Source organism: Panthera onca, chromosome E1, assembly GCF_046562875.1.
Source record: "Panthera onca isolate mPanOnc1 chromosome E1, mPanOnc1 haplotype 2, whole genome shotgun sequence".
Taxonomy (NCBI): domain Eukaryota; kingdom Metazoa; phylum Chordata; class Mammalia; order Carnivora; family Felidae; genus Panthera; species Panthera onca.
In genome coordinates this window covers 9,704,963-9,728,979 of record NC_138352.1, presented here as the reverse complement: position 1 = coordinate 9,728,979, position 24,017 = coordinate 9,704,963, and the positions used below count along the sequence as shown (strand labels likewise).

Below are 24,017 nucleotides of genomic sequence, written 5' to 3'. Positions count from 1 at the left end.
TTAGTACTTATCAGGTAACAGTACTTAAAACAAATGTTTTTAAATAAATAAATAAATAAATAAGCATCTGGCTGAATGAAGTCCCCGCCATTTTCCCCAAAACAGACCCGTCCATGTCCTGCCCCAGCCCTGCAGGTGTGCCGTCCTGAAACCCCCACCTTACTCACCTTGAACGACGAGAAGGAACAGAACCGGGAGCAGCCACATGTCCTGCCTGCTTGGCTTGTCTCCCTGGTGCTCAGCAAATACCAGCTTCCCTCCAGGGACTGAACTGAGAATAGAGGCAACCTACCTTCTCTTTCTTCTAAATTATTCTTTTATAGTTTCTCTCATCTACTTCCCCTCAATTTTTTCTTCAGTTACTTCTTAATTTCATTAATTTGGTGCAAAGCAGCGGCAATGGTTCGGAGCTTATGGTTGACGTGATAAGGTGGCCCCACTCCTTGCTCTGGCCCCTCAACTCAGCATCCCCTAGAGTCTGACTCTGATGATCTGCTTTCCGGGGAGGGTCCCTGCTTGTTCCCCCCACCCCCCACTCTAGCACCACTTCCAGTCTGAGCGCACCTACTTCCTGCCCCCCCCCCATCTTCCAGCCCAGTTCTCCACTTTAATGGCTGTTGGAGCCTTGTACAGCTGTCCACCTTGTTAGCAGCTCAGATGTGCTCCAAATGCCATTTCTTGTCATCTTCATCCCTAAAGTCAATCTGTCTCAACACCTGGTCCCTGGGCCCAAGGCTCCCTCTCCACCTGCCTCCACCACTCTAGTCTTCTGTAGACAAAGGCCATGGGGTCTTCTCCCTGCCACCTGCCACCTGCCACCCTCAAAAGGCCTTGCAGGGGTGGGGGGCTTGGAGGTGGAGCAGTCCAGGGCTTTGCCAGAGGAGTAGGAGAGGGCGTGGCGGGCCAGCCCCAGGAGGGAAGGGGAGCAAGAATCCCTGTCCCCCTCAAGGTCCTTCTGGCTGGACTAAGACTCAAACTGACATGAGACACATTAACAAGAGAAAATCAAATCTAATAGCATACGTGCAAGGAGTCCACACAGACGTGGCAGTCAGGCAAAAGAGATACAAATGTCATCCTGAATTAAGCAGAAGGGGGTAGGGGACTGAGATTGCAAAGGGAAGGAACCAGTAAATGTTTGGTGCACAAATGTCAGTCCTGCCAGAGAGATGGGTTACTCAGATCAAATTTAAATGTAAGCTTCTCTGCAGTTGCACACATTAACAGTTCAGCTGCTACGTGTTTCTTCCAACGGAACTGGTCTATTCATCCGGATGATAGGTCAGTTTAGGCAAACTCATTCCAGAAGGCAGTGATGCGGGTGGATTCACAACGTTAGGCCTGTGGTCCAAGTAATCAGGTAAGAAACAAGAGGCTTTTCTATGGAAACAAGAGGAACCCAATGGTTCATGACTGGATCAAATGTTAAGCTAGTTTCTGAGTTGTGAGGGCAGCCAGTGGAGCAGACTTCTAGATGTTGGACTCGAAGCATCTCAGATAGAGTGAGGGCAGACTGTGCAGTCAGACAGGTCCCCTGGGTTTGTAGTTCAAATGTCTCTGGTGATCTCTGCTTGGCCTGCTGAGCGATAGGCACAAAGATTGTGTAGGTTATGAGTTCTTGTGGATTTCTCTAGGGTTAGGTAAGTGGTTTACATTTAGCAGAACTTCAGGAGAAGGGCAGTTTTAGTTCTCAAAGGATTCCAAGTCAGAAAGGTGGGAGAAACCTCAGAATGTCAATTTGGAATGTTGTAGTTGGTGGTGGAAGACACTAGAAGAAATCAGGACCTAATCCATTTTATAATAGTATATAAATAGTAATAAATCTAAATAGTAATAATAAATAGTAATAAAATCTAAAATGTACGAAGATGTGTTATTGAAACATATTTTCTCTCTATAATCACTTCTTTGACCAAAGATAATGAAATTAACACTAATTTGTTTGCAAAATAAGTCATTTCCCATAAAACTTGGCCTGACTTTTCCATAAGTACAACAAGAATTGCATTTGGCTCTTTCAACCTGCTTTGCTAGAAGTTTTCATAAAAAGTCTCCAGATGAATTTTAACAGCCTCTTGAGGCCAGGAGCCAAGCCAATTACTTGCCATCAGACTTTGCCTGTAATACGTATAGATTTGGGTGAATTCCTCTCTTCTCAAGGTCCCCCAAACATCCCGGGGTTCCTGCACCTGTGAGGAAGTGACCTTCTTTACTCACCTGGTAAGGCTGCTTGGAACTCTGGAAGCAAGCTATCAGTCTGGTATTTCCAAGGGGCTTTATTGGCTCCATGAAATCAACCTAAGTTCCTTCAAGCTGTCGGGTCACACCTGAGCCTCTGCATGTCTCCCCCAAATATGACCTTCCAGTCCCAGCGTGGTAATAAAAGCAGTGTTTCCCATTGTGTCCTGTCATAGGTAGAACAGATACTTATTGAACTGAAGCAAATAAACAGTTTCCAGAAAAAAAGAAAATACTCCCTGAGAGTTTCTGATTCTCGAGGGTTCAGGTAAGGAGAAAAGATAAATACTCGAATTTGTTCACAAAGGTATATTTTATCAAATCATTGTAAGTCAGCTTAAGAGACAAAGTTTCCTTAAATCTTCAAAAACACAACATTTAAAAAAAAGCACTAATGTTTCATACAAAAAGCCATAAAGAGTATAATGATCTTTTGCAAGTCGTTATTAATTTTGGTTCTGCTTGAATCCAGTTTTTCCACTTGTTCTGGAAATTTTTACTTCGTTCAGATTTAGGGTCTTGAGGTATTAGAAACCTGTACTCACAGTTTTCCCCTGAATCTCCTTGAAAATGGTCACATTTGCTCGTGTAATAAGGCATCTAATACACATACAACTGTCTGTAAATAAGGAAAGACTTAAAAATGTGCATTCTTCGAGATCTGCTTGGAGCTCCTGCCACTGCAGCCTACATGGAAATCTGGATCTGTGACACACAACACTTCCAGATAATATCATACCAGGACCTCAGATTTGTAGGAGTTTCATATAACTTTTAGAACATGTATCTTAATAACATATCTATATAAACATAATCTAAGAGGGTTTCATATCACTTATTTGGCAATGCTTCCCATGTAAGTAAGTGTACCAAGTAGCCTCATTAGTTCAATTGCTCACAAAATCTCTGAGATGTTCAAATGTCAAGAAATTTGAAAAGGTTTGAATGTTTGAATAGGATAACAAATTATTAAGAAACAGTATTTAATTATCCTTTCAACTAACGTGGCAATAGAAGATATCCAAGGCAAATATAGAAGGTTACATAGCTGTGAGAGCAAAATGTAACTCCTTGGATATTCAGACTCACTCGGTTTTCTTAGGTATCCAAGATATGATAAATATAGGAAATTATTTTGGTTGCCAGAATCATGGGTTTCAGGCAGATAATTTAAAAAGATAAAGTTTTGCTTACAATTTCTTATGGAGAGCAGACCATTAGTTCAAGCCAACTTTGTACTTTTTATAAAGATGAAACAAAAACTTGCACCAGTGCACTTTTGATGTTAAAACTCATTTATTTCTTTGAATTTATCATAATCTTAGCCAGATTGGCCACACATAACATCTCTTTCCAAATATTCTTTCTTCATAAACTGTCGGAACTTTCTTTTTTACCTTCAATTTTTGTCTTAAATGTTTCCTCTTGAAATAAATGGTTTCACTTTAGGACAGAATTAATTTCTGTTCCCTCAACAAATATGTCTTTTTATTCTTCATATTTTCTTTTACCAAAAACAAATGTGTTATTTTCTTCATATATGGAGTTTCCCTTGTTATTTCCAGTAGTCTTAATTGCAATTTATTAGAATTCTTAATGCTAGAAACCCTAATTTTCAGTAAAAACTAAGAAGTAAGCAACTTTGAACTCTGTTACACCAGAATTCTTTATATTTGCAAATTAATAAATATATTTTGGAATTTTTAGAAATATGTGCTTTTTTCATAACACCATCATAATACAAGCATGAAATCTGTTTATTAACAGGCCCAAGTATATCTTTAGTGTCTCTATAATAAGACAAAACCAGATAAATCTCTGCTTATTATTTTATCGTAGTTACATCAATTTAATTTACTTGTTTTTAACTTGTTTTAATTATACTCAGACTACCCCTAAAACTTCATGAGGCATTAGGTAAAATTAACAATTATTCTAAGGTTTATTTTTCTCCTGGTCAAGTGCAACAGTTGATACCATGACCTTATGTGGTTTTTAGTAAACGCAAGCAGAATAAAGGTTTTCTATTTAAAGCTGGTAACTCTTCAGCCATACCCCTTATAAGTAAACCAGCAACCTGAAATTTGCTTTACTACTGAATATGTTCCCAGATCGTGTGAACCTGAAACACGTTTGGGTGAGTTTTTACCTTTCCGAGTTTTAGAATGTCCAGTCCTTACGAGTACTTGCCTTCAAACTAACTCAATAGAACTCTTTTGCAAATTAGTTTTAGCAGTACTGCCCAGAGATAGGGAAAATATCTCACATGTACAACATGGACACAAACACACACACACACACACACACACACACACACACACACACTACACAGACAAGACACAAACAAAATCTTAATTTTGTTTGTACTACCATTTGTGGAGAGGACATGACAGGCCCAATTTTTAAATACTTCCCTCTATTGTTTTGTTTATTTATTTGTTTTAACAAAAAGCTTTCCCCTAGAGTTTACATGTTGTAAAAAGGCCCTTAGGTCTTAGTGAAGATGGGGGGTAGAGAATTTATATCACAAAAGCACAGAGGAAGGGTCTCACTTTTCTCCAGGGGGGAATCCTTGGATCTTCTCTGCCTGTCCTCAGAGGGCGGGAGTTTGGGCACATGAGTTCTGCCAATGGTTTGTATTTTAAAAAGCCCTCTTTCCGTCTTTATTTTTTCTTGTTCTTCATTCTCAGGAGATCGTGGGCTGTGTTTACATTTCAAAGACGTGGTAAGATTTAGTTTTAAGGGACACGGAAGAATATAAACAATTTTTTTCTAAGGTTTTCAGGGTAATTGCTATTTAAAATTCACCTTTTTTAAAAGAACAGAAATATTTTCTTCCAATGTCCTGAACTTTTCTAATATTACACAAACATTTTGAGAGGAACAGGCAAGGTTTGGAGATCAATAGAGCTAAGTGGGCTTCTACTGGTCTCTGGAGTTGTGGTTCTGGTTTTGTAGAGGTTTGCAAAATAAGAACCGTTGTTCCTAATTCCTGAAGACCTGGATTATAGCCTGAATATCAACTATTGCCCCATCTTTTAAACAAAAATTGCTTCTTTACATAAGGGAGACTTTTAACTAAAATGGAAACCAATAGTTTAATGCCTTTGTAAAGTCTATATAAAGCATTTTAACAAAAACCCTTTTTTCTAGATACAAAATGTAAGTTTGGCTTCTATAAGCCCCTAAATATTGGCCTTCAACTGGTCATTTGTAGGAGGGCTTAGAAGAAATTTTGGTCTTTTGTTTCCTCTGTGAAGGGAAGGTTGCATATGTAGTCAAATAATCTTTGTAAATCTCTAAATTTGGCAAGAGCTTCTGAAACTAGAGGTAAGGTCTTTATAATTTAAAAACTCTGCTGCTGTCCAGGGGACATGAATTTTTTGTGGTGGTGAGAGGTCTAGGATACACCTGCAAACACATTGTGTAAGAATTCCTTAGTCTGGCAGAACCTGGTTACAGAGTCCTGGAAGGTGGGAGCAAAACGAGCCTTATTGCCAGTGTCAGGTGCTTTTGCTAAATTCACATTCTTGCTTTTAGCATTTATAGGAGCATCCTGGATACATTGGACCTAGGATCAAGCCAGAGTGATCTCTGTAAATCTTGTAGGCAAAGGGAGGTTAAACTAGGCATATATGGCCAGAGTTTAAGAAGACAAAACAAAATAAACGAACAACTACTGCAAAAAAGGGAGACAAACCAGAAAATAGGCTCACACCTGTAGAGAACAAAGGGATGGTTCCCCGGACGGAGGTTGGTGGGGATTCGTTGAAACAGGGGAAGAAGTTTAAGAGTCCATTTATGTGATGAACACTGAGTAACGTATACAACTACAAAACAACTATATAATGTCAGTGAAAAACTCAAAGAAACGTAAAGAAAGGAAGAAACAAAGGGGGATTTACACTGGATGTGGAAACTTATTTTTGTCTTAAATTTGACCTTCTTCCATTTTGCAAAGGGAGTCCTTAAGCCTAGCCTTTATGCTAATAAGATAATTGAGAGCTCTTTATGAAATATATCTATTTAGGGGCGCCTGGGTGGCTCAGTCGGTTAAGCGTCCGACTTCAGCTCAGGTCACGATCTCGCGGTCCGTGGGTTCGAGCCCCGCGTCGGGCTCTGGGCTGATGGCTCGGAGCCTGGAGCCTGCTTCCGATTCTGTGTCTCCCTCTCTCTCTGCCCCTCCCCCGTTCATGCTCTGTCTCTCTCTGTCCCAAAAATAAATAAACGTTAAAAAAAAAAAATTAAAAAAAAAAAAAAGAAATATATCTATTTAAAAATATTTAAAGGATCCATCTTCTGGCCGTTGATGGGTATCATATCACTAGCAACTCAAACCAGTAAGACTTTTTGTGACTTAACTCAGGTCACAAGAGGTGACCAGAGAGGGCAGAGGAGATGCAGCTTCCATGATCCAAAAGTTTACTCCTGACATTGGACTAAGAAAGCAAGTGCACAGGTGGTAAGGTGGTATTGTGGAAATGATGTCTCTAAGTCTCCCACAGAAATGTGAGACACCTCCGGTCACAGACCCACTAATGAGTGACATCATATCAGTACTTCTGGAATCATACTTTCCAACACTGACAAGCAATGAGGGTTGAGATACAAAGGTTTCCAATGTCTGGAAACTCTCAGGACAAATACCCTGGAGAGCTGGCACAACATGACAGAGTGAAAGAGACTTGGATTCCCAGTCTATTTCACCACCAAGGTGTACCCCAGTAAGTCCACCCTCCAGATGGTGGAGACCAAAAGGAAAAACTCTCACTGGCCATAAAGCCAAACCCTTAGGACATAGAACAAAGCAAAAGGGAAAATCTAAGAGCTTTATCTAAGCCTTGGGCCTCCTGGAGCCACAATAACACCTAAGAGGGATGTGTCATGGGGCTGGGGACTGTGTGTTGTTTACAGTGTACCTGCTCGCATGGAGGTTTCTTGAGGCTGGTGGGTGACCTAGTGTCAGTCTACCCCATTCCATGACCAGCTCATCCTATCATGGGAATCCTCTTCAGGTGACAAGAGCTCAAACAGCTTTTAAGTGCTCGACTTGTGTCCACCAATTTTGAAGCTCTGGCTTCCAAGATGTCCCTTAGCAACAGATGACAAACATCAGAAATCATATAGACAGAGGAAAACAAAGAGCATTTCTGGGATGAAATGGATCAGTAATGAAAGGACACTCAGCCAAATTGAACTGGTTGAACCACAAAGCCACTAAGCCCAAGGAACTAGGTCCACGAATATTGTCTCCTGCTCATCAAAATGGTGAAATAGAGATAGGGACTCTCATCATACTCGTTTCCTTGGCCTCAGCAAATAGCCATTCCAGGAAGCTGACATGGAGAGAAATTTTATCTTCTTCTGGCTATCTCTCAGATATCCTAGACATGTCTGTCTCTGTGGCAGAGTCTCAGTGAGTGGTGTCCAGCTAGTCCTGCTGACTACACCAACTGTTGGGGAGCAAGAATGTCCCATCCCCTTCTGAGGGAGAAAGAGTTCCTGGGTCCTTCAAGGTCCTTCTAGCTGGACTAAGAATCAAATTCATATGAGATAGATTAACAGAAGAAATTAAAATTTAATAGTATGTATGTGGAGAACTCACACTGACATGGCAGTCAGGCATAAAGAGTATAAATGTCAATTTGAATTAAGGAAAAGGGGGTAGTGGTCTGGGAACTCAAAGGGGAAAAAAAGCAACTCACAGGGAGATGAAAACCAGTAAATGTGTGTAAACAAACGTTTGCCCTGCCATGCAGTTGAGTTACTCAGATAACATTTATCCCTCATAATAACCCTTATCTGCAAAAACCCTCCAATTGAGATTCTTGTATATAATTAAGGGAGGGTCAAAGGTTTCTCTGGAGCCCACAGGGTCTTGACTGCCTTTAGCTCAAGATAATCTTCTTGCCAAAGTGGCCCATCTTGGGACAGCCTGACCACAGCCCTTTTGCCTCTGTTTGTGTTGGTGTGTGATAGCCACGCCTTCTCCTGGGGTGGGGAGTGGGGTCCCAATAAACCCTGGGGTGGGGTCCCAATAAACCCTGGGGCTTCTGCCTACAACTGAGAACTATGAAGGGATAGTGGTCAGGAATATTGGCCTCCCCTCAAACTTTTCCCTCCCTCCCTTTTTTCTCAAGTTTGATTGAGGTGTAATTGGGATAAATAAACCACATATACACAAAGTGCACTGTTTCAAACTTTTTTCTTGTTGTTTTTACTACTTCTCAAAGCTTACATAAAGTACAACTATGTGATGGTGTTTGGTTCTATGTGTTTAACGCATGCATCATTTCACGGAACTAACCACCACGAACTGCAAAACAATGGTAATCACCTCGCTGGAAAGGTCTTTAACTCTGACTTTGGTTTCATTCTTGGCAGGCAGTCCAGCTGGTGAGGCTAGGGCCTCAAGTGGTGATGTGGCTTCTGTGGACTGCGGTTCCGCGTCCTGTGGTGGAGTTCTCTGGAGCCTGGCAGGTGCTCCTCAGATGTGCCACTTGGGCGCCCTCCAGTGGAGGTCTTTACCAAGTTCTCAACGTGGAGTATTTCTCCAGCGTCTGATCAGGAGCGCACACAGCTGGGGCGCGAGCCTGGTAGGCCTAGGATCCCTTTTTTCAGCTGCTTCCTCTTCTCCATCCCCCAATTCCCCGCCCAGCTTTCAGAGCCTCCACCCCTTCCCATCCTGGTCCTTTGGTTGGGAAGCTTGGAGAGCGGACGCTTTTTTCTCCCCAATCTGCTTTGTATTTCCTGTCATTGGGTTTGCTTTTAGGTGCAAGCAGAAGGAGAACAAAGAGGGAGAAGATGAACTGGTATTTCTAACCCCAGGTCTTGGGACCCTAGCTCTTCTGGGCTGGGAGGACTCTTCTCCTTCAGAGTTCCAACTGTTGGCCCCCAGCGGCTTCAGATGGAGTTGCAGCTTCTGTGCTGTGGCTTGCTGGGGACCTGGTGGGAGGGAAAGAAAACACAAACACCAAGAACACTCTGGGCATCTGACCCCATCTCCCATTAGGGCTTCCCTTTCCCCCTCTTCTGGAGCACTTAAGATCCCTGCTGAGAGTGCACTTTCAGGATGTGGGCTACAGGGTTCACACTCAGGCGGGAGGCTATAGAAGGAACCATAACCAGAAAACACACAGCTGGATTGGTCCAGTTTCCTTCCCCAATCTCTTACTAGGGTTCAGTTTGCAAAATACTCAGATAGCAGCTCCATGTATTCTGCCTGAGTTCTCAGCTGTAGTCGGGGCGGCGTGGGGAGGTCTTTGGAGTGTGTTGACTTCATCTTACCTGAACTAGAAGCCTGCAGCATAGGTTTGCAAGAGTAAAAAGCTAGAAACAGGGTCAACTGTCATCCATATAGGAATAGTTAATTATGCTACCGTCACACAATGAAACATTAAGGCTGCTATTTAAGGGGTTGATAAGCACATATGTGATGGCTTGGAAAGATTTCCATGGTAAAATTTAAAACCTTTTTATTGGAGTATAAAATACACATAGGAAGTGCACACATCAGAAGTGCACAGTTCAATACATCTGCAGAAATAAACACTCCATGGAACCAGTTCCCAAATCAAGAGAGAAACATTTCCAGCTCCCAGGAGGCTCTTTAACTTAATAAAATATATGTGGAAACCAAGGGAACTAAAGAGGATGCTGGAGGCCACCTTTAAGCCTCTTCACTGTAGTATTTAGAATACTCCTCGGCGGCTTGTGGGAAAGCATAGCCTGTAGGTCAAGACAAGATGGAAGGGTAAATAATTAGACACAATACGACACACCTATTTCACATGGTGTTTTGCACCCACATGCTCAGAGCCCCAGTAGGCTATGTTTTGGCTCAACCTCAGTTACAATCAGATAACCAACAATGATCAGACATTTGAGTCAAACATGTGATATGAAAGAGAAGGACCAAACAAGACCAGCCAAACCAAAACATGACCACAAATGAGGAGAATTTTCTAAAACATCTGCAAAGAGAGAACAGACTGGGAGCTTTTGAAATAATAATATAATTCCTTGGGCCTATGCATGGCTCAGTTAGTTAAGCATCTATCTCTCTCCCAAAATAAGTAATGATTTCAAAATAATGTGATTCCCAAACTAAATATTTCATCTGAAGATTAGAAGAGCAAATAAAAGCACAAAACACAAGAAACCCACCCTCAAAAAGTACAACCAAACTCACAAACATGGTAAACATAGATGGAAAAAGGAGACAAAAGAATTGATTCAGAGAGGAGAGGGAAAGGGAACAGGGGACCGTCAGGAGGGGACACCTGAAGGAAAAGTGGACACCTGTGTGAAAGTCACTTAGGAATCATTAACATAAGCAGTTTAGAGCTGGGAAGTGGCCAACAGCCCACACCCAGGGGAAATCTGCCAAGGGTTGACAGAGGAAGCATCTAGGGTACAATGAGACTGACGGGAAAAGGCGACTTCTCCTTCCTTATAATCTCCCCATGGCACCTCTGCCTCAGAAGGACTCAAGATCTCATCGAGAAGCCTGAGATGGAGGGGCAGTGGTTCAGGATCTGGGCTGCACCAGGGCCCAGGGTAGGAGACGTGGTCTGGTATGCACTGACATGGGCTGCCTGGAAGGGGGTCCGGGATGGGGCTGTATGTGCAGTGAGGCTGGGTGTGAGCCCTGAGCACTGATTCTTCCTCAGGTACAAACCCAATGTGCGCCCATCCCTCCCTTGGACCCGACTCTGAGGTTCTGTGTCCCTGTCCTGCTGCATTGGGTCACCTGGTTTGCTGGCAGCTGGCTCCCCACACACAATTGCAAGTAGCACCCTGGCCAGTGGGATGCTTTGCTTCCCCAAATCATTGAAGACACATGATAACATCAGCCATAGGCTCCCAAAGGACGGCACTACTTTTCTTCTAATGAATGAAATTAGGAAGTCAGTGAAGAAAAAAAAAAATAAGGGAAGTAGGTGAGAGAAACTAAAAAAAAAATGACTTAGAGAAAAGCAAGCACTTTGCCTCTGAGTTCAGTTCAAGTCCCCAGAGGGCAACTGGCATTAGCTGAGCATCAGAGAGACAACCCAGGCAGGCAGGACATGTGGCTGTTCCTGATTCTGTTCCTTCCCATCGTCCAAGGTGAGTAGCGTGGGGCCTTCAGGACTGAGCACCTTAAGGATCGGGGCAGAACGATGACAGCATCTGTCCCACATGGAAATCACAGAGCCTTTCATTGATCCAGACACTCATTCATTAAAAAACTATTTTAAAAGCTTTGTTACCAGACAGGTACTAAGTTAGGTGTTGGGGAAGGAAAATAAAAATAAATAACACAAACTATGCCTGTTTTCTAGGGCACTGTTTGTTGTCCCCGGCAGATAAATCAATAGACAGATGACAGATACATGAATGGATGGATGGATGGATGGATGGATGGATGGACGATGGATAGATGGTAGTTAAATGCATGAATTCCTGAGGAATATTTAAGGAGTCCAACCTCCAGCTGAGACCCACTCAGTCAAGGTGGGGTTCAGACATCTGGATCATTTGAAAGTATGCACAATTGGTCTTGATTTGTCCCTCAAGCAGGGAACCTCTCTTCTGAAGAGCTAGAGTATAGGTAGGAAGACGCCAGCAAAACCTGGGTGTTACAGGATCTCTGGAGAGTTGCTCATCCCCACGTATCAGTCAGCCTGAGTCTCTGCTCTGGATGATCCAAAGACCTGTCTTCCAGCGCAACAACTGAGACACTTTGAGTGGTGTCACTGGGGGAGGAAGACCAGGGATTAGAAGGAGTTTATTTGTGGACTGGATGTTACATCCTTGGAGGTAGCTAGTGCTTGATGCTCAGAAGGGATAGGAACTACCATCGGACCATTTGGCTGCCCCAGCTCTGCTCCCTGTCATTGGAAAGAACCACAGGGTTTGGGGCTGGATGCAAATAGTGTTTCTTCTGGGAAGGAGGTTATCAGGGGCAATAAAATAACCTCATTTATTCATCCATTGATTTCATCATCATATGTGTGGAAGAGAAAAACTCTGATAAGGAGATCTCCAGGCAGACAATTTTGGGAAAACTTGCATATTATTATGTTCTTAATGTGGAAGTTCATGTGGGGATAAAAGGGTTACAAATATGTATTAGTCATAATAGCAACATACCACAGACTGAGTGGCTTAAACTATAGAAATTTATTTTCTCACATTCTGAAGGCTGGGGAGTCAAAGACCAAGGTGTGGGCTGATTCAGTTTGTGATAAAAGCTCTCCTTCTGGTTTTCAGGCACCACATTCTCATGGTGACCTCCTTTTTGTGCATAAGCAAGGAGAGAAAGAGAGAGAGACAGAGACAGAGAGAAAGAAAGGCATCATCTTTAAACAACATCACAGGGGAGGTTAGGACTTCAACATATGAATTCTGGGGCAACACAAACATTAGTCTTTGACAACATAGAGACAGAATTGATCAAGGGGCAAGCAAGCCTAGCTCATCTGTTGTCAGATTGACATCACTACCAACCCATCTAAGCCTTCTTCCACTTCACTAAGCAAAATCCTGGAATCATGTTTCCCCCAATCGCCTTCCTTCTGTGGGTTGGAGTTTGTCAATGGAAGTACTTGCCAGAGATTTGGGAGGTGGGAAAGCAGCCTTACACTCTGGAGGCAGCTGAAGGGCCCATGGGTGGGTGGGAGATTCAGAGTGACTTCTTGTCAAGCGCTTGGGAACCCTCACTCTGTTGGTGGAGACTGAGATCATTGGTGGGAGTTTCTCAGAGACTTCTCAGAATCGTAGCAGCTTCTTATGGGCTCTTGAACAAACCCATTCTGGAGCTTCTGACTGTGAGCACAGTATCAGCTTCTCTTCTCATGAGTCAGTGCAAAGACTAAGACATAACTGCTCACAGCAATATTATTCACTTGGCCAAAAGGTGAAAACAACCCATATATCGTCAACTGATGAATGAGAAACTAAATGTGGCCAATCCCTACCAAGGACTGAAGTGCCCACATACCCTACTTGGTGGATAAACCTGAACAATTATTATGTTAAATGAATGAAGCTAGAAAAAAGGGCCATTAATTGTAAGATTCTGTTCATATGAAATATCCAGAAGGGAGAAAGTTATAGACAGAATGTAGATTAGTGATTTCAAAAGCTTCAGGCAAGAGGGAAGTGAGGAGAGATTGGGTGTAGGATTTCTTTCTGAGGTGACAAAAATGTTCTGGAATTAGAGGTGATGTTGCACAACTTCATGAATATCTGAAAACCACTTTAAAATTTATGATATGTGAATTATACTTCAATTTTTAAATTGGAAAAAAATAAATCCTTAGCCTTAAACAATATTTTCTCATTTTAGAAAAAAACAAAATTATCACTGTCTTTAACTTAGCAAACTGGAAAAAGAGCACAATGGTAATGTTGAGGAAATAAGAGGAACAAATTATATATATGAGAAATTAACAACTTAGGAAATAAAAACAGTAATATTTACAAACTAATCTCAAACTGGGTTAATGTGCAAAAGACAAAGAGGAGGGAAGGAGAAACGGAAAGGAAGATATCTTGCAGCATGTGTAATCAACAAAAATCAAGCAGTGCCATGTAGTCAGAATGTGTAATTATAATAGATACGAACGTTTGAATTATTTTTTAAAGTTGCTTTATTTTGACAGAGAGAGACAGACAGACAGAAAGGGGGGGGGGGGCAGAGAGTGGGAGAGAATCTCAAGCAGACTCTGCTCTGTCAGCACAGAGCCCAGAATAGGGATCAATATCAGGAACAGTTTTATCATGACCTGAGCAAAAACCAAAGCCTGACTGAGACACCCAGGTGCCCCAAGATATGAACATTTTGGTTATGAAAGGACTTTGTTTCTTTTTTTTTTTTAAGTATTTATTCATTTTGAGAGAGAGAGCATGATCAGGGGCAGGGGACAGGGAAGGAGAATGAGAATCCCAAGCAGGCTCTCCTCTGTTAGTGCAGAGCCTGATGCAGGACTCAGTCCCATGACTGTGAGATCATAACCTGGGCTGAAATCAAGACTCAGACACTCAACCAACTGAGCCACCCAGGTGCCCCATGAAAAGTACCTTGTAATTACAGGACTTGATGCTAATACATACTCCATGAAATAGGTAACTTTCTTGGAAAAACAAACCAAAAGAATAGAACCAACTCAAGAACCATGAAAGAACTTGAATATTCAATATTCTTGGGAAAACAATTTCCAGGAATCAAAGAATTTGCCCCAATAGTGAATTTGTCACATAGTTTTGAAGATAATTTCTTAATACTTAAAGACACAGAAATTCCTTTGCTCTATTTATGTGCTGACCACCAGTGTTTTCTTAAATTTTATTTTTTATTTTTTAAAATTTACATCCAAATTAGTTAGCATATAGTGCAATGATGTTTCAGGAGTAGATTCCTGAGTGCCCCTTACCCATTTAGCCCATCCCCCCTCTCACAACCCCTCAGTAATCCACAGTTTGTTCTCCCTATTTATGAGTCTCTTCTGTTTTGTTTCCCTCCCTGTTTTTATATTATTTTTGTTTCCCTTCATACACACACACACACACACACACACACACACACACACACACACAATGGAGTATTACTTGGCAATCAAAAAGAATGAAATCTTGCCATTTGCAACTATGTGGATGGAACTAGAGGGTATTATGCTAAGTGAAATTAGAGGAAGACTAAAATCAGGTGACTTCACTTATAGGAGGACTTTAAGTGACCACCAGTGTTTTAACATAGAGAGGTCCACACAAAATCCAGATTCCTGGTTACTCTTGAAAAATGAAAAGATTTGAAACCACAGAGCCAACATCTTGCATGAGAGCAGTGGGCCAAAGTGTACTGGGGTCTTGCCTTTCCTTGGGTCATTTGCTCTCCAGATGACATTGGCCACGGGGAGGGGGAGGAGTGGGTTATAGGATGTTGCCATTGCTCAGTATGGGTGTTTTTGATTCTTTGAGATCTGTAGTTGCGCTCTTAGGTGATTTCTGGGGTGGATTTGACCCACTGGAGTTTTGAAGGACAAAGGTCTGTCTTGTGGAACGTCTATTCCTTCTTTGACTGTTATTCAACTCATCAGGTACTTGGGTTTATTGGAATCATTTGTGATACAGGAGGCTGTGGCTCTTCCTCAGGCAATGGGGTGTGGTGGTGACAGGCACGTGGACTTGTGTTTTTCAGGCTCATATCCCCTCATGGCAGTGTCAAATGCAGTGAGTGGCCCCGTGCGGGGCTCGCTGACCGTGCAGTGTCGCTATGAACCCGGGTGGGAGACCTACAAGAAGTGGTGGTGTCGAGGAGCTAATTGGGAGAAATGCCGTATCCTTGTGAAAACCAATGGATCAGGGGAGAAGGCAAAGGGTAACCAAGTGTCCATCCAGGACAATCAGAAAATGCACACGTTCACCGTGACCATGGAGGAGCTCAGGTGGAACGATGCAGACACCTATTGGTGTGGGATTGAGAAATCTGGAACTGACCTTGGGGTCAAAGTCAAAGTGACCATTGACCCAGGTAAGAGTATGTGTAAGTGTGGCTGTGTGTCTTTAGAGCCTGCTCTGTCCTGGGCCCTGAGGCTCCTCTCCAGTGACTTCAGTGTCACTCAGAGTGAACTGTCACACAGGGTGGTTGAGTCCTGAGTTCTCCTAGAACCTGACTGATCCCTTGGGGCTTCTCTTAGATGCTCTCATGGCTCCCAGTACCTCCTCCAGGACTGGATCAAGCCTTTTTGGGCATGTGTTTCTCTGCACAATGCAGTGTCTGAATCTATTGCCCACAGAGATCAAGGTGATGGTCCCAGTTTCAGCCCATAGGCCAAAGGGACCTCCTTCCATGGGACCCAGAGACTCCAATTCCTGCCAATGCTTTCCTGGACCTCTGGTGCCCTGTGTTCCTGCTCTTTCTGGAGTTTGGGGCTGGGACTTCATGGTGGCTATTCCCACCCTCTGCTCCATATCCAGTGTCAGAGGGAAAGGGCTCCCAGCATAGTTGTGGTGGTGTAGTTGATTTCTGAGGTCCAGAATGGCCTCCATAGTCAAAGCGCTGTTTAAATCTATCAAATACTTTTTGTCTGTATCTATGAGATGATCATATGATTTTTCTCCTTTAGTCTGTTAATGTGGCATATTATACTTATTAATATTCTCATGTTCAAACAATTTTGCATTCTTGGGATAAACCCAACTTGGTGATGATGTATTATCTTGCTTATATATCCCTGGATTCAGCTTGCTGATTTTTGGTTGCAGACTTTTGCATTTATGTTCATGAGTGGATTTGCCTATAATATTTCTTATTGCACTGTCCTTGTAAGGTTTTGAAATCAAGATTATGCTAGATTCATAAATGGATTTGGGATTACCTCCTCTTTTCCTATGTCCTGGAATTTTTTGTGTAAGATAGACATTATTTCTTCCTTAAATGTTCAGTGGAAATCTCCATTCAAGCTCTATGTGTCTGGAGTTTCCCTTTGGAGAGGTGTTTTACTTATTTGTATGTAAGCTCTACACCCAGCAGGAGGCTTGAATTCCTGATGCTGAGATCAAGAGTAGCATTTTCTAAGGACTGAGTAAGCCAGGTGCCTGTTGGAGAGTTTTTTAATAATGAATATGATTCATTTAAATAGTTGTAAGATGATTCAGGTTTTCTATTTCTCTTTGTTCCTATTTTAGCACATTACATAATTTTTGCTAGAGATTTTTTATTTCGCCCTGAGTTTCAAATTTATTGGCTTAAACGTGGTTAGATATCCTTTTATTATCCTGTACCCTAATTATCTTACCTTCTTATTTATGCACAGGATATTGTGTGAATACCCTTTTTCATCCCTGGTATCAATTATTCAGATCTCTCCTTTTATCATGAATATCTTTCTAGGTTTTGTTTTTGTAAAAAAAAGCAATTGTTGGCTTTTTGGTCTTCTCTGTTTTATATTTCCTTCCTACTTCAAATTAATGTTTTTCTTTTCTTCATATATTTTCTTCCTTCTCCTTTCCTCTGCAAGTGACCATGCAATGTCACTATGGCCCAGAGTGGGAGACCTATGTGAGGTCCTGGTGTCAAGATGCTGATTTGAGTAGCTGCAACATCGTTGTTCAAACCACTGGATCAGAGTTGAAGAAGAACCATGTGTCCATCAATCAGAAAAAGTGCACATTCTCCATGCTCATATGGGGGAAGTAAAACAACTTTTGAAAAAAATGAGCTGGTGTTTTTCTGAGTTGCTCCCAGGCGTTTTACAAAATGACATCCCTGTTCACTCCTGAAATCTGGAAATTTAGATAAGGACCCAAGCTTAGAATTCTTCCATAAGTTCCTTCTTTGCTTTTTCTGGGGCACCTTTTAAATTAACCTCTTGGATTTGATTCTGTGAAAAATCAGTGACCTCTTCCCCGACCCCCTTGTAAGTCACAGGGGCTCTCAGTCTCCTGCTTGTTCGTGGTCCAGGATGGGGGACTGCCCTTCCCCAGGCTCTCCCCTGGATCTGTAAACAATAAATGTTGTGACTCTGCTTCCATCATGTGGGTGTATTGAAACTGCGCCTTTCATTAAAATGTCCCTGTCCCTGGGTGGTTCATGTCCCTAAAGTGGGAGTGTGGCTATGGAGGGAGCTACCTACCTGCCCACCCACGTGGGTGGTTGTGCCTCCTCATGCAGCAGGTCGTGATCTGTATCTTCTTAATTCAGTGAACCAGCTCTGGCTTCTAAATACACATGGAGGAACTCAGGCAAGTCAATGCAGACACAGCCTGGTGTGGGATTAGGAGAGTTGGAGATGACCATGGGTCCAGGTGACCATTGACCCAGGGAAGTACTCTTCCCTCATGCACCATTGGCATCTCCTCAGCAAGAGGGAGCTAGTGAAAAATTGGGCAGATATGCCCATTTTTATATTTAATGTGGATTTTTAGAAAGAGAAATTTTAAAAATACACAAAATGTGAAGTAGAAAAGTATGTTCTGTCTTCTATAGTACAACCCTACCCAAAGGTAAGGACTGTAACCAGCGTGTGTGTCTGTGTGTGTGTGTCTCTGAGTGTGTAAGAGATAAAGAGCATGTGTGTGTGTCCACTGAAAAAACTCTATGCATCCGAAGTATATATATGTGTGTATATCTTTCCTCTCGTCACCAAAAAATAGCATATATTGTTCTCTCACTTAATGTATTTTAAAAATCATTCTATAACAATATCTATAGATTTTTGTTTTTAATGGCTTCATAGTATTCCATGATATTTATGTATCATGACTTGTTTTTGCTTGTGTTGGACATTTCCGTTGTTTTGGGTTTTTGTTTTTGTTTTTGTTTTTGTTTTTGTTTTTGGTTTTTTTTTTTTTTTTGCAACTACATGCAACTCTGTAATGAATCGCCTTGCATGTATGACTTGATACACATTTATGGATATACTTGTAAAGTACATTCCAATTTAAAAAAATAGCTGTGTTACTGGTCAGTACATTTTCCAATTTGGTGCATATTACCAAAAAGATTATAAATTTCTACCCTTCTTTCAATGTGTTAATAAACGACCACCCCACATCCCCACCATTGGATGTGGTCAATTCTTTATCTTTATGCTCTGAATGGCAGACTTGGCATATTGATGCATATGACCTGGGCCCCCAGGCAGTGGAGAATGCTGTAGCAGATGGGAGTGGATGAGAGGGGAGAAGGAGTGGCAAAAGGCTGCCAAGCAGAGAGCTACCAGGTTGGTGGTGGTGGGTGAGCTGAGAACCAATAGGACACGTGCCCTCTTCGAAAGAGAGAGGTTCCAGGCTGCCACCTGCTCCAGCTCGCAGACCCTCCCAGCCGCCTCCCTCCTTACACTAGACTTTGGCAAATATCAACTTTTATTTGTAGAGGGAGTAGCACCTTCAAAAGCTTATGGGTGAAAAGAAAAGAAAAGAAGTTCAAATCAAATAAGAAGCATACTTCACAAGAGGAAATGCCTAAGAGCTGGGCATGGGTGTTGATGCACCTTCCAAGGGAGATTGGTTACACGTAGTGGTATTGACCCATAAATAAATATACGGAAGCTTCCAGAAGTCAAGTTTCTCACAGTGCGAGAGGAGTCACAAATAGAGAAAACCAGAAAACTAGAATGAGCCCTGTGCTTCTGACTGGGAAGTGGGAGCATTGCAGGGAACTGATAGTTTCAGGCTGTCCCTGAAAGCCCATAGATGTGAACACAACAGGGAGTATGTTTCCATCAGTTACCTGTATATGTAGGTGTATCTGCAGAGGACCTAGGAAAAGGGACATCCTAATAACTAGAGAGCACCCAGCTCCTGGGCCTTTGGCTTCTCGAAAATCATTCTCCACTAAAAGGAAGTAGAGTTCTTTGAGAAGTGGCTGATTCCAGGGCTGGGACACAGAACTGACAAGTTGAGCCTTGGACATCTTGTGTCGCAAAAGAGGAAGAGGTCAAGGGCCAGAGAGACACATCAAAAGGACAGGAAGCCGCTCGAAGGGGCTCCCACTGGCCAAATCTGGGACAATTTGAACATCAAAACACATAATGGTAGTAATGGAGTGTAAACCCTCGGAGCAAAATAAAAGCCATTTTAGCGTATATTGGTATAAGCATATAAAGGACTAAATTGAAATTTGATGAGGAACTGGTGATTTACATTGTTTCAAAACTTTCACTGACAACCATTGCATGTGAGGCAGACACACAAGTCCTCTGAGTATCTCCCTGATTCTAGACAAATGGGGCTCAAGAAACCATATGGATCATTAAACACTTCACTTTACCCATGAGGAAACTGAGGCCAGACAGAAGACACAGAACCAGTGGCACCTGAGCCAGAACTGGAAACAAAGCCTTTGATCCCAAGTCTGGTGTAGTTTCTATACCTCCCAGGATGTGCAAGGTTGCTTCTGTCTAGTAAACAGTTATGTTTTGGGGTACCCACTTTACATATGGTTCCTATTCCATATGAGACTACCTTATAAAGAATGGGCACAGACACCATGCTAGTCTAAACATTTCATCTTAGCATTCTCTGATCTGTAGGAATCCAGGTAAGTAAGTAGCCTCTAAAATCTCCTCTGCCATTACTCTAGACACTTGGAAAGACTTCTCAACTGGTGGGCCCTTGATATCTTCCCTGATTAGGACTTCGACATATAATTTGGGGGCAACATGGTATTATAGTTCCAATAAAAATGGTTCATTATTAAATATGGATACATACAAAAAAAGAGTAGACAGAGCCCAGGAAGAATGTAAGTAGAAAAGAGAAAACCCAAAAACCCCTGCACCCCTATTGAGAGGAAACATGTATACCTTCGAAAATTATCAAAGAAAAAAGCTTGTGTTGTTTTTGATGAGTGAGGTAGACGAAGTTACACACAAAGAGCTGCACATTCTGGGCTTGCCATTACTCAGCTTGGGGGAGGGGTAAGTGACAGGGGCGGGTGGGGAGGTGGAAAGGCCAAGGGTCAGGCCAAACCCAGGAGTGGGTGATGGTGAGTCTGAGGTGCCTGGAGGATGGACAGCATCACAGCTGTGATGGGGACAGATCTGAGCCTCTTAGACTGTCCCCTCTATATGGAAAAGTCCAAATGGCTCCTGGATCCCATGCACCTAAAGACCAGTGGGGCCAAGGGACAAATGAAGAGACAGAAATGAACTGTTTCTTGTGATCATTGGGCGAGTCCCCTGGGCCCAGAGGCCACTGATGTAGATAAAGGGACAGGTGAGTATTTACATGGTTACAAAGCCCTTCCCCACAAAACACTTATTACTTACAGAGGGAAAAAGAGAAACTTCAACGAGTTTTGTCAAATTTATAGTCATACATCCATACCCCTATTAAGATCTCGTTTGAGATGACAGTAACCCAGGTATTCCATGCTTTAAAAAAGCTGATTAGACTGTGTACTTAGCATGTGAAGACTTTGTAAAGTTTGAGGTGTACATATACCACAATACACTTTTTAAAATTACAGAAAATAATTTCCTGACATAGATCCCTATACTTTTCTTTACCTCTCTTGGCCATCAGTGAAATTTTGCATCTGCATACAAGGAACCACGTTGGGACCTCTTTGAGGGGATAAAAGGGCTTATTCAGCCCTCTCACTTTTTAATCTCCCACCTCCCTGTTGCTGGAAACAATCTAAATCTACATTGGATTTAGAGTAATCTAAATTCACACTGCCTAGAATGAAAGGGTCATCCTCTCACATATAAAACATTGAAATCATTTCCCAACAACAAAAAAAAAAACTCAAAAGAGCGCAGCAAGCCATAGATTTTAATAGGAAATATATAGTGCAAACAGATGAGATGTGGGTTGGGTGATGGTCCAACCCTGCCTTCAATCTTTTACGCTCAGGCAATTCTTTCTCTGGGAGGTACGGATGCAGCAGAAGGTGGAATTGGCAGACCTCTGTGCAGCTGGCCCATCAGGGGTATTTGTCCACGTGGACACAATCTCAAGCTTTTTGGTTTAATTGAGGTTTTATGCTTACTTGTTGGTCTGGAATTGGAAAACCCATCATTGGCCAGAGTCCTGAACGATGTAATAGTTATTTATCCTTGGCAGAGCCACTCAAGGGTGGCAAGAAGAGGAGGTACCAGGAGGATCCACACAGGAGGATTCTCTGCTGCTACATTGAAGGCCAGGGTCGCTGATCTGTGCAGGGCAGTGAGGGAAATAGAGTTTATTCCTAAGGACAAGAGGAGTTCTCACCTAACAGGAACCCTCATCTCTCTTGGAACTGCAATCACTGTCCGTTCCCTGATCAGATCCCAGAGGGTGTAGGGATGTCCATGGGGCGAAAGCTGTGGTTCTCCTGCACAGGGTGACTTATCTCCCCCTGAGTCCCCCTGACTCCTGCTCAACCACATCATAGTAACAGCAGGTCTCCAAGCAGGGGAAACTTCACCAAATTCAAGAGCACAAAGTGAAGGAGCACCTTGGTGGCTCAGTTGGTTAAGTATCCGACTTCGGCTCAGGTCATGATCTCACAGTCTGTGGGTTTGAGCCCTGTATCAGGGTCCGTGCTGACAGCTCAGAGGCTGGAGTTTGCTTTGGGTTCTGTGTCTCCCTCTCTTTTTGCCCCTCCCCACTCATGCTCTGCCTCTCTCTCTCTCTCAAAAATAAACATTAAAAAATTAAAAAAAAAAAAAAAAAGAGCACAAAATGAAGATTGTGTAGCAGGGCCCTGAGCAGAGAATATGGTGACAGGAGTGAACCTCTCTTCTTCAGGGGCTGCCCTAGGCCTTACCTCTCCACTTTCACCTATACCCCACCCATATAACCTAACTGTTAACCTTCTGGCTTCTCCTGGGAGGGATCTCTCCCCACTCTGACCCCCACGTGGTAGAGCACAGCAGGTGCACTATCACATGCACCCTGTACGTGGACACGTGGTCTATGCACCATTGGGCCCTTGCTCACATATGTCCCCCTGGTAGTCCCCCATCAGTATCCAGAATCTGTCCCCCTCAACCTCTGCCTCATCCCCTCCCCTACAAGCAGTGCCAGGACCCCCTGCAGGCTGGCCTTGTTCTCTCCTTCTACCTGCCTTGAGCAAGATTTGTCATGTTCATTTCACAGGGGGTTCTCTTGGGAGAGAAGACACGATGCTTTGTACTTCCTAAATTATCCTTGAACCCACTGTGCTCTTTTCCCAAGCCCCACTTCCTGTGGAGCTGCCGCCCCATCTCTCCACCTGCAGGCTTCCTCCTGTGCCCCTCAGTCCCCTAAAAGTTTCACATCCTCCTCTCCTGACTCCACAGAAAAACTGGTCTTTAAATAGTCACGAGCAGGACAGAGGCCGATCGTGAAGCATGAACCAAGTGCCTGGCTGCACACATAAATGAACACACAGTCCAGCAGGGCAGCTCCAAGGAGTAGGATCCTTGAGAACAGAAGGAAGAGAGACTGTACCAGAAGGGAGGCGGTGAAGGGGGCTTCTGGGAGGAAACGCACCTTCACCCTGAACTCGGATGGGGTGAAACTGGGGCAGGGTGTTTGCCCTTTGAAGAAAGAGTTAATTGATTGTTCTTTGGATGCCTGTGGAGGGGGTGGGTTTCAGACTGATGGCCCAGCCTGTCGATTGACATGTTGGGAATGTGAGAAAGCAGAAATGTCAGCTTCCCATTCCTTCCCAGCATTTCCCTAGCAGTTGGGGAGGGGAGGGCTGGATCCATGGAACAGGTACCTGCTTGACTGTCTGTGGGCAGAATAATGCCCCCCCCCCAAAAAATGTCCTAATCCTCAGACCTGTGAATGTGTTATGTTACATGGCATGGGGGAATTAATGATACAGATGGATTTAAGTTTGCCAGCAGCTGACCTTGAGATGGGGAGGTGATCCTGGGATATCTGGGTGGATCCTATAGAATCACCAGTGTCTTTATAAATGAAAGCACACGGGAGAGCCAGTGTCAGAGTAATGAGGGTGAGAAAGAATTGACCACCCCTGCTGGCTGTGCAGATGGAGGGACCATGAGCCAGGCGTGCAGCATCCTCCAGAAGCTGGAAAAGACAAGGAAGCACTTCTCCCTTAGAGCCTCCAGGAAGAGCCAGCCCTGCCAGCACCTTGAGTTTAGCCCAGTGAGCCTCATCCCAGACCCTGTCTCCAGAACTTTAAGATCATAACATCGTTTTGCCTTCAGCCACCAGGGTGGTGGTGATTTGCTCCAGCAGCCACAGGGAGCTAATCCAGAGCCCTTCCCTTCTGGCGACTTGAGGCTGAAAGCACCTGCACCTGTTTTGGCTGCTTGGGGGTTGGGAGGCAGGTCAGAAGGAGACCAGAA

At 43.2% G+C, this 24,017-nt stretch overlaps 2 protein-coding genes across 3 annotated transcripts in view; one reads left to right on the top strand and one right to left on the bottom strand.

The window, feature by feature from the left end:
- LOC144614413 (CMRF35-like molecule 5) overlaps positions 1-24,017 on the bottom strand; it is a 65,050-nt gene that overhangs the window by 5,822 nt on the left and 35,211 nt on the right. Inside the window, exon 4 of one of the 2 annotated variants that reach the window (XM_081791106.1) lies at positions 21,492-21,885. The exons of the other annotated variant lie outside the window; for it this stretch is intronic. Within the exon in view, the coding sequence (XP_081647232.1) occupies positions 21,783-21,885 (103 nt within the window). The 3' untranslated portion in view covers positions 21,492-21,782. Of the gene's footprint in view, positions 1-21,491; positions 21,886-24,017 lie in introns of those variants that run through there. 2 annotated transcript variants of the gene reach the window in all.
- On the top strand, positions 11,217-17,751 carry LOC132677902 (CMRF35-like molecule 5). Its single transcript, XM_078438197.2, has 3 exons — positions 11,217-11,346; positions 15,422-15,754; positions 17,244-17,751. The coding sequence occupies exons 1-3, from the start codon at positions 11,307-11,309 to the stop codon at positions 17,420-17,422; spliced, it is 552 nt and encodes a 183-aa protein (XP_078294323.2). The 5' UTR covers positions 11,217-11,306; the 3' UTR covers positions 17,423-17,751.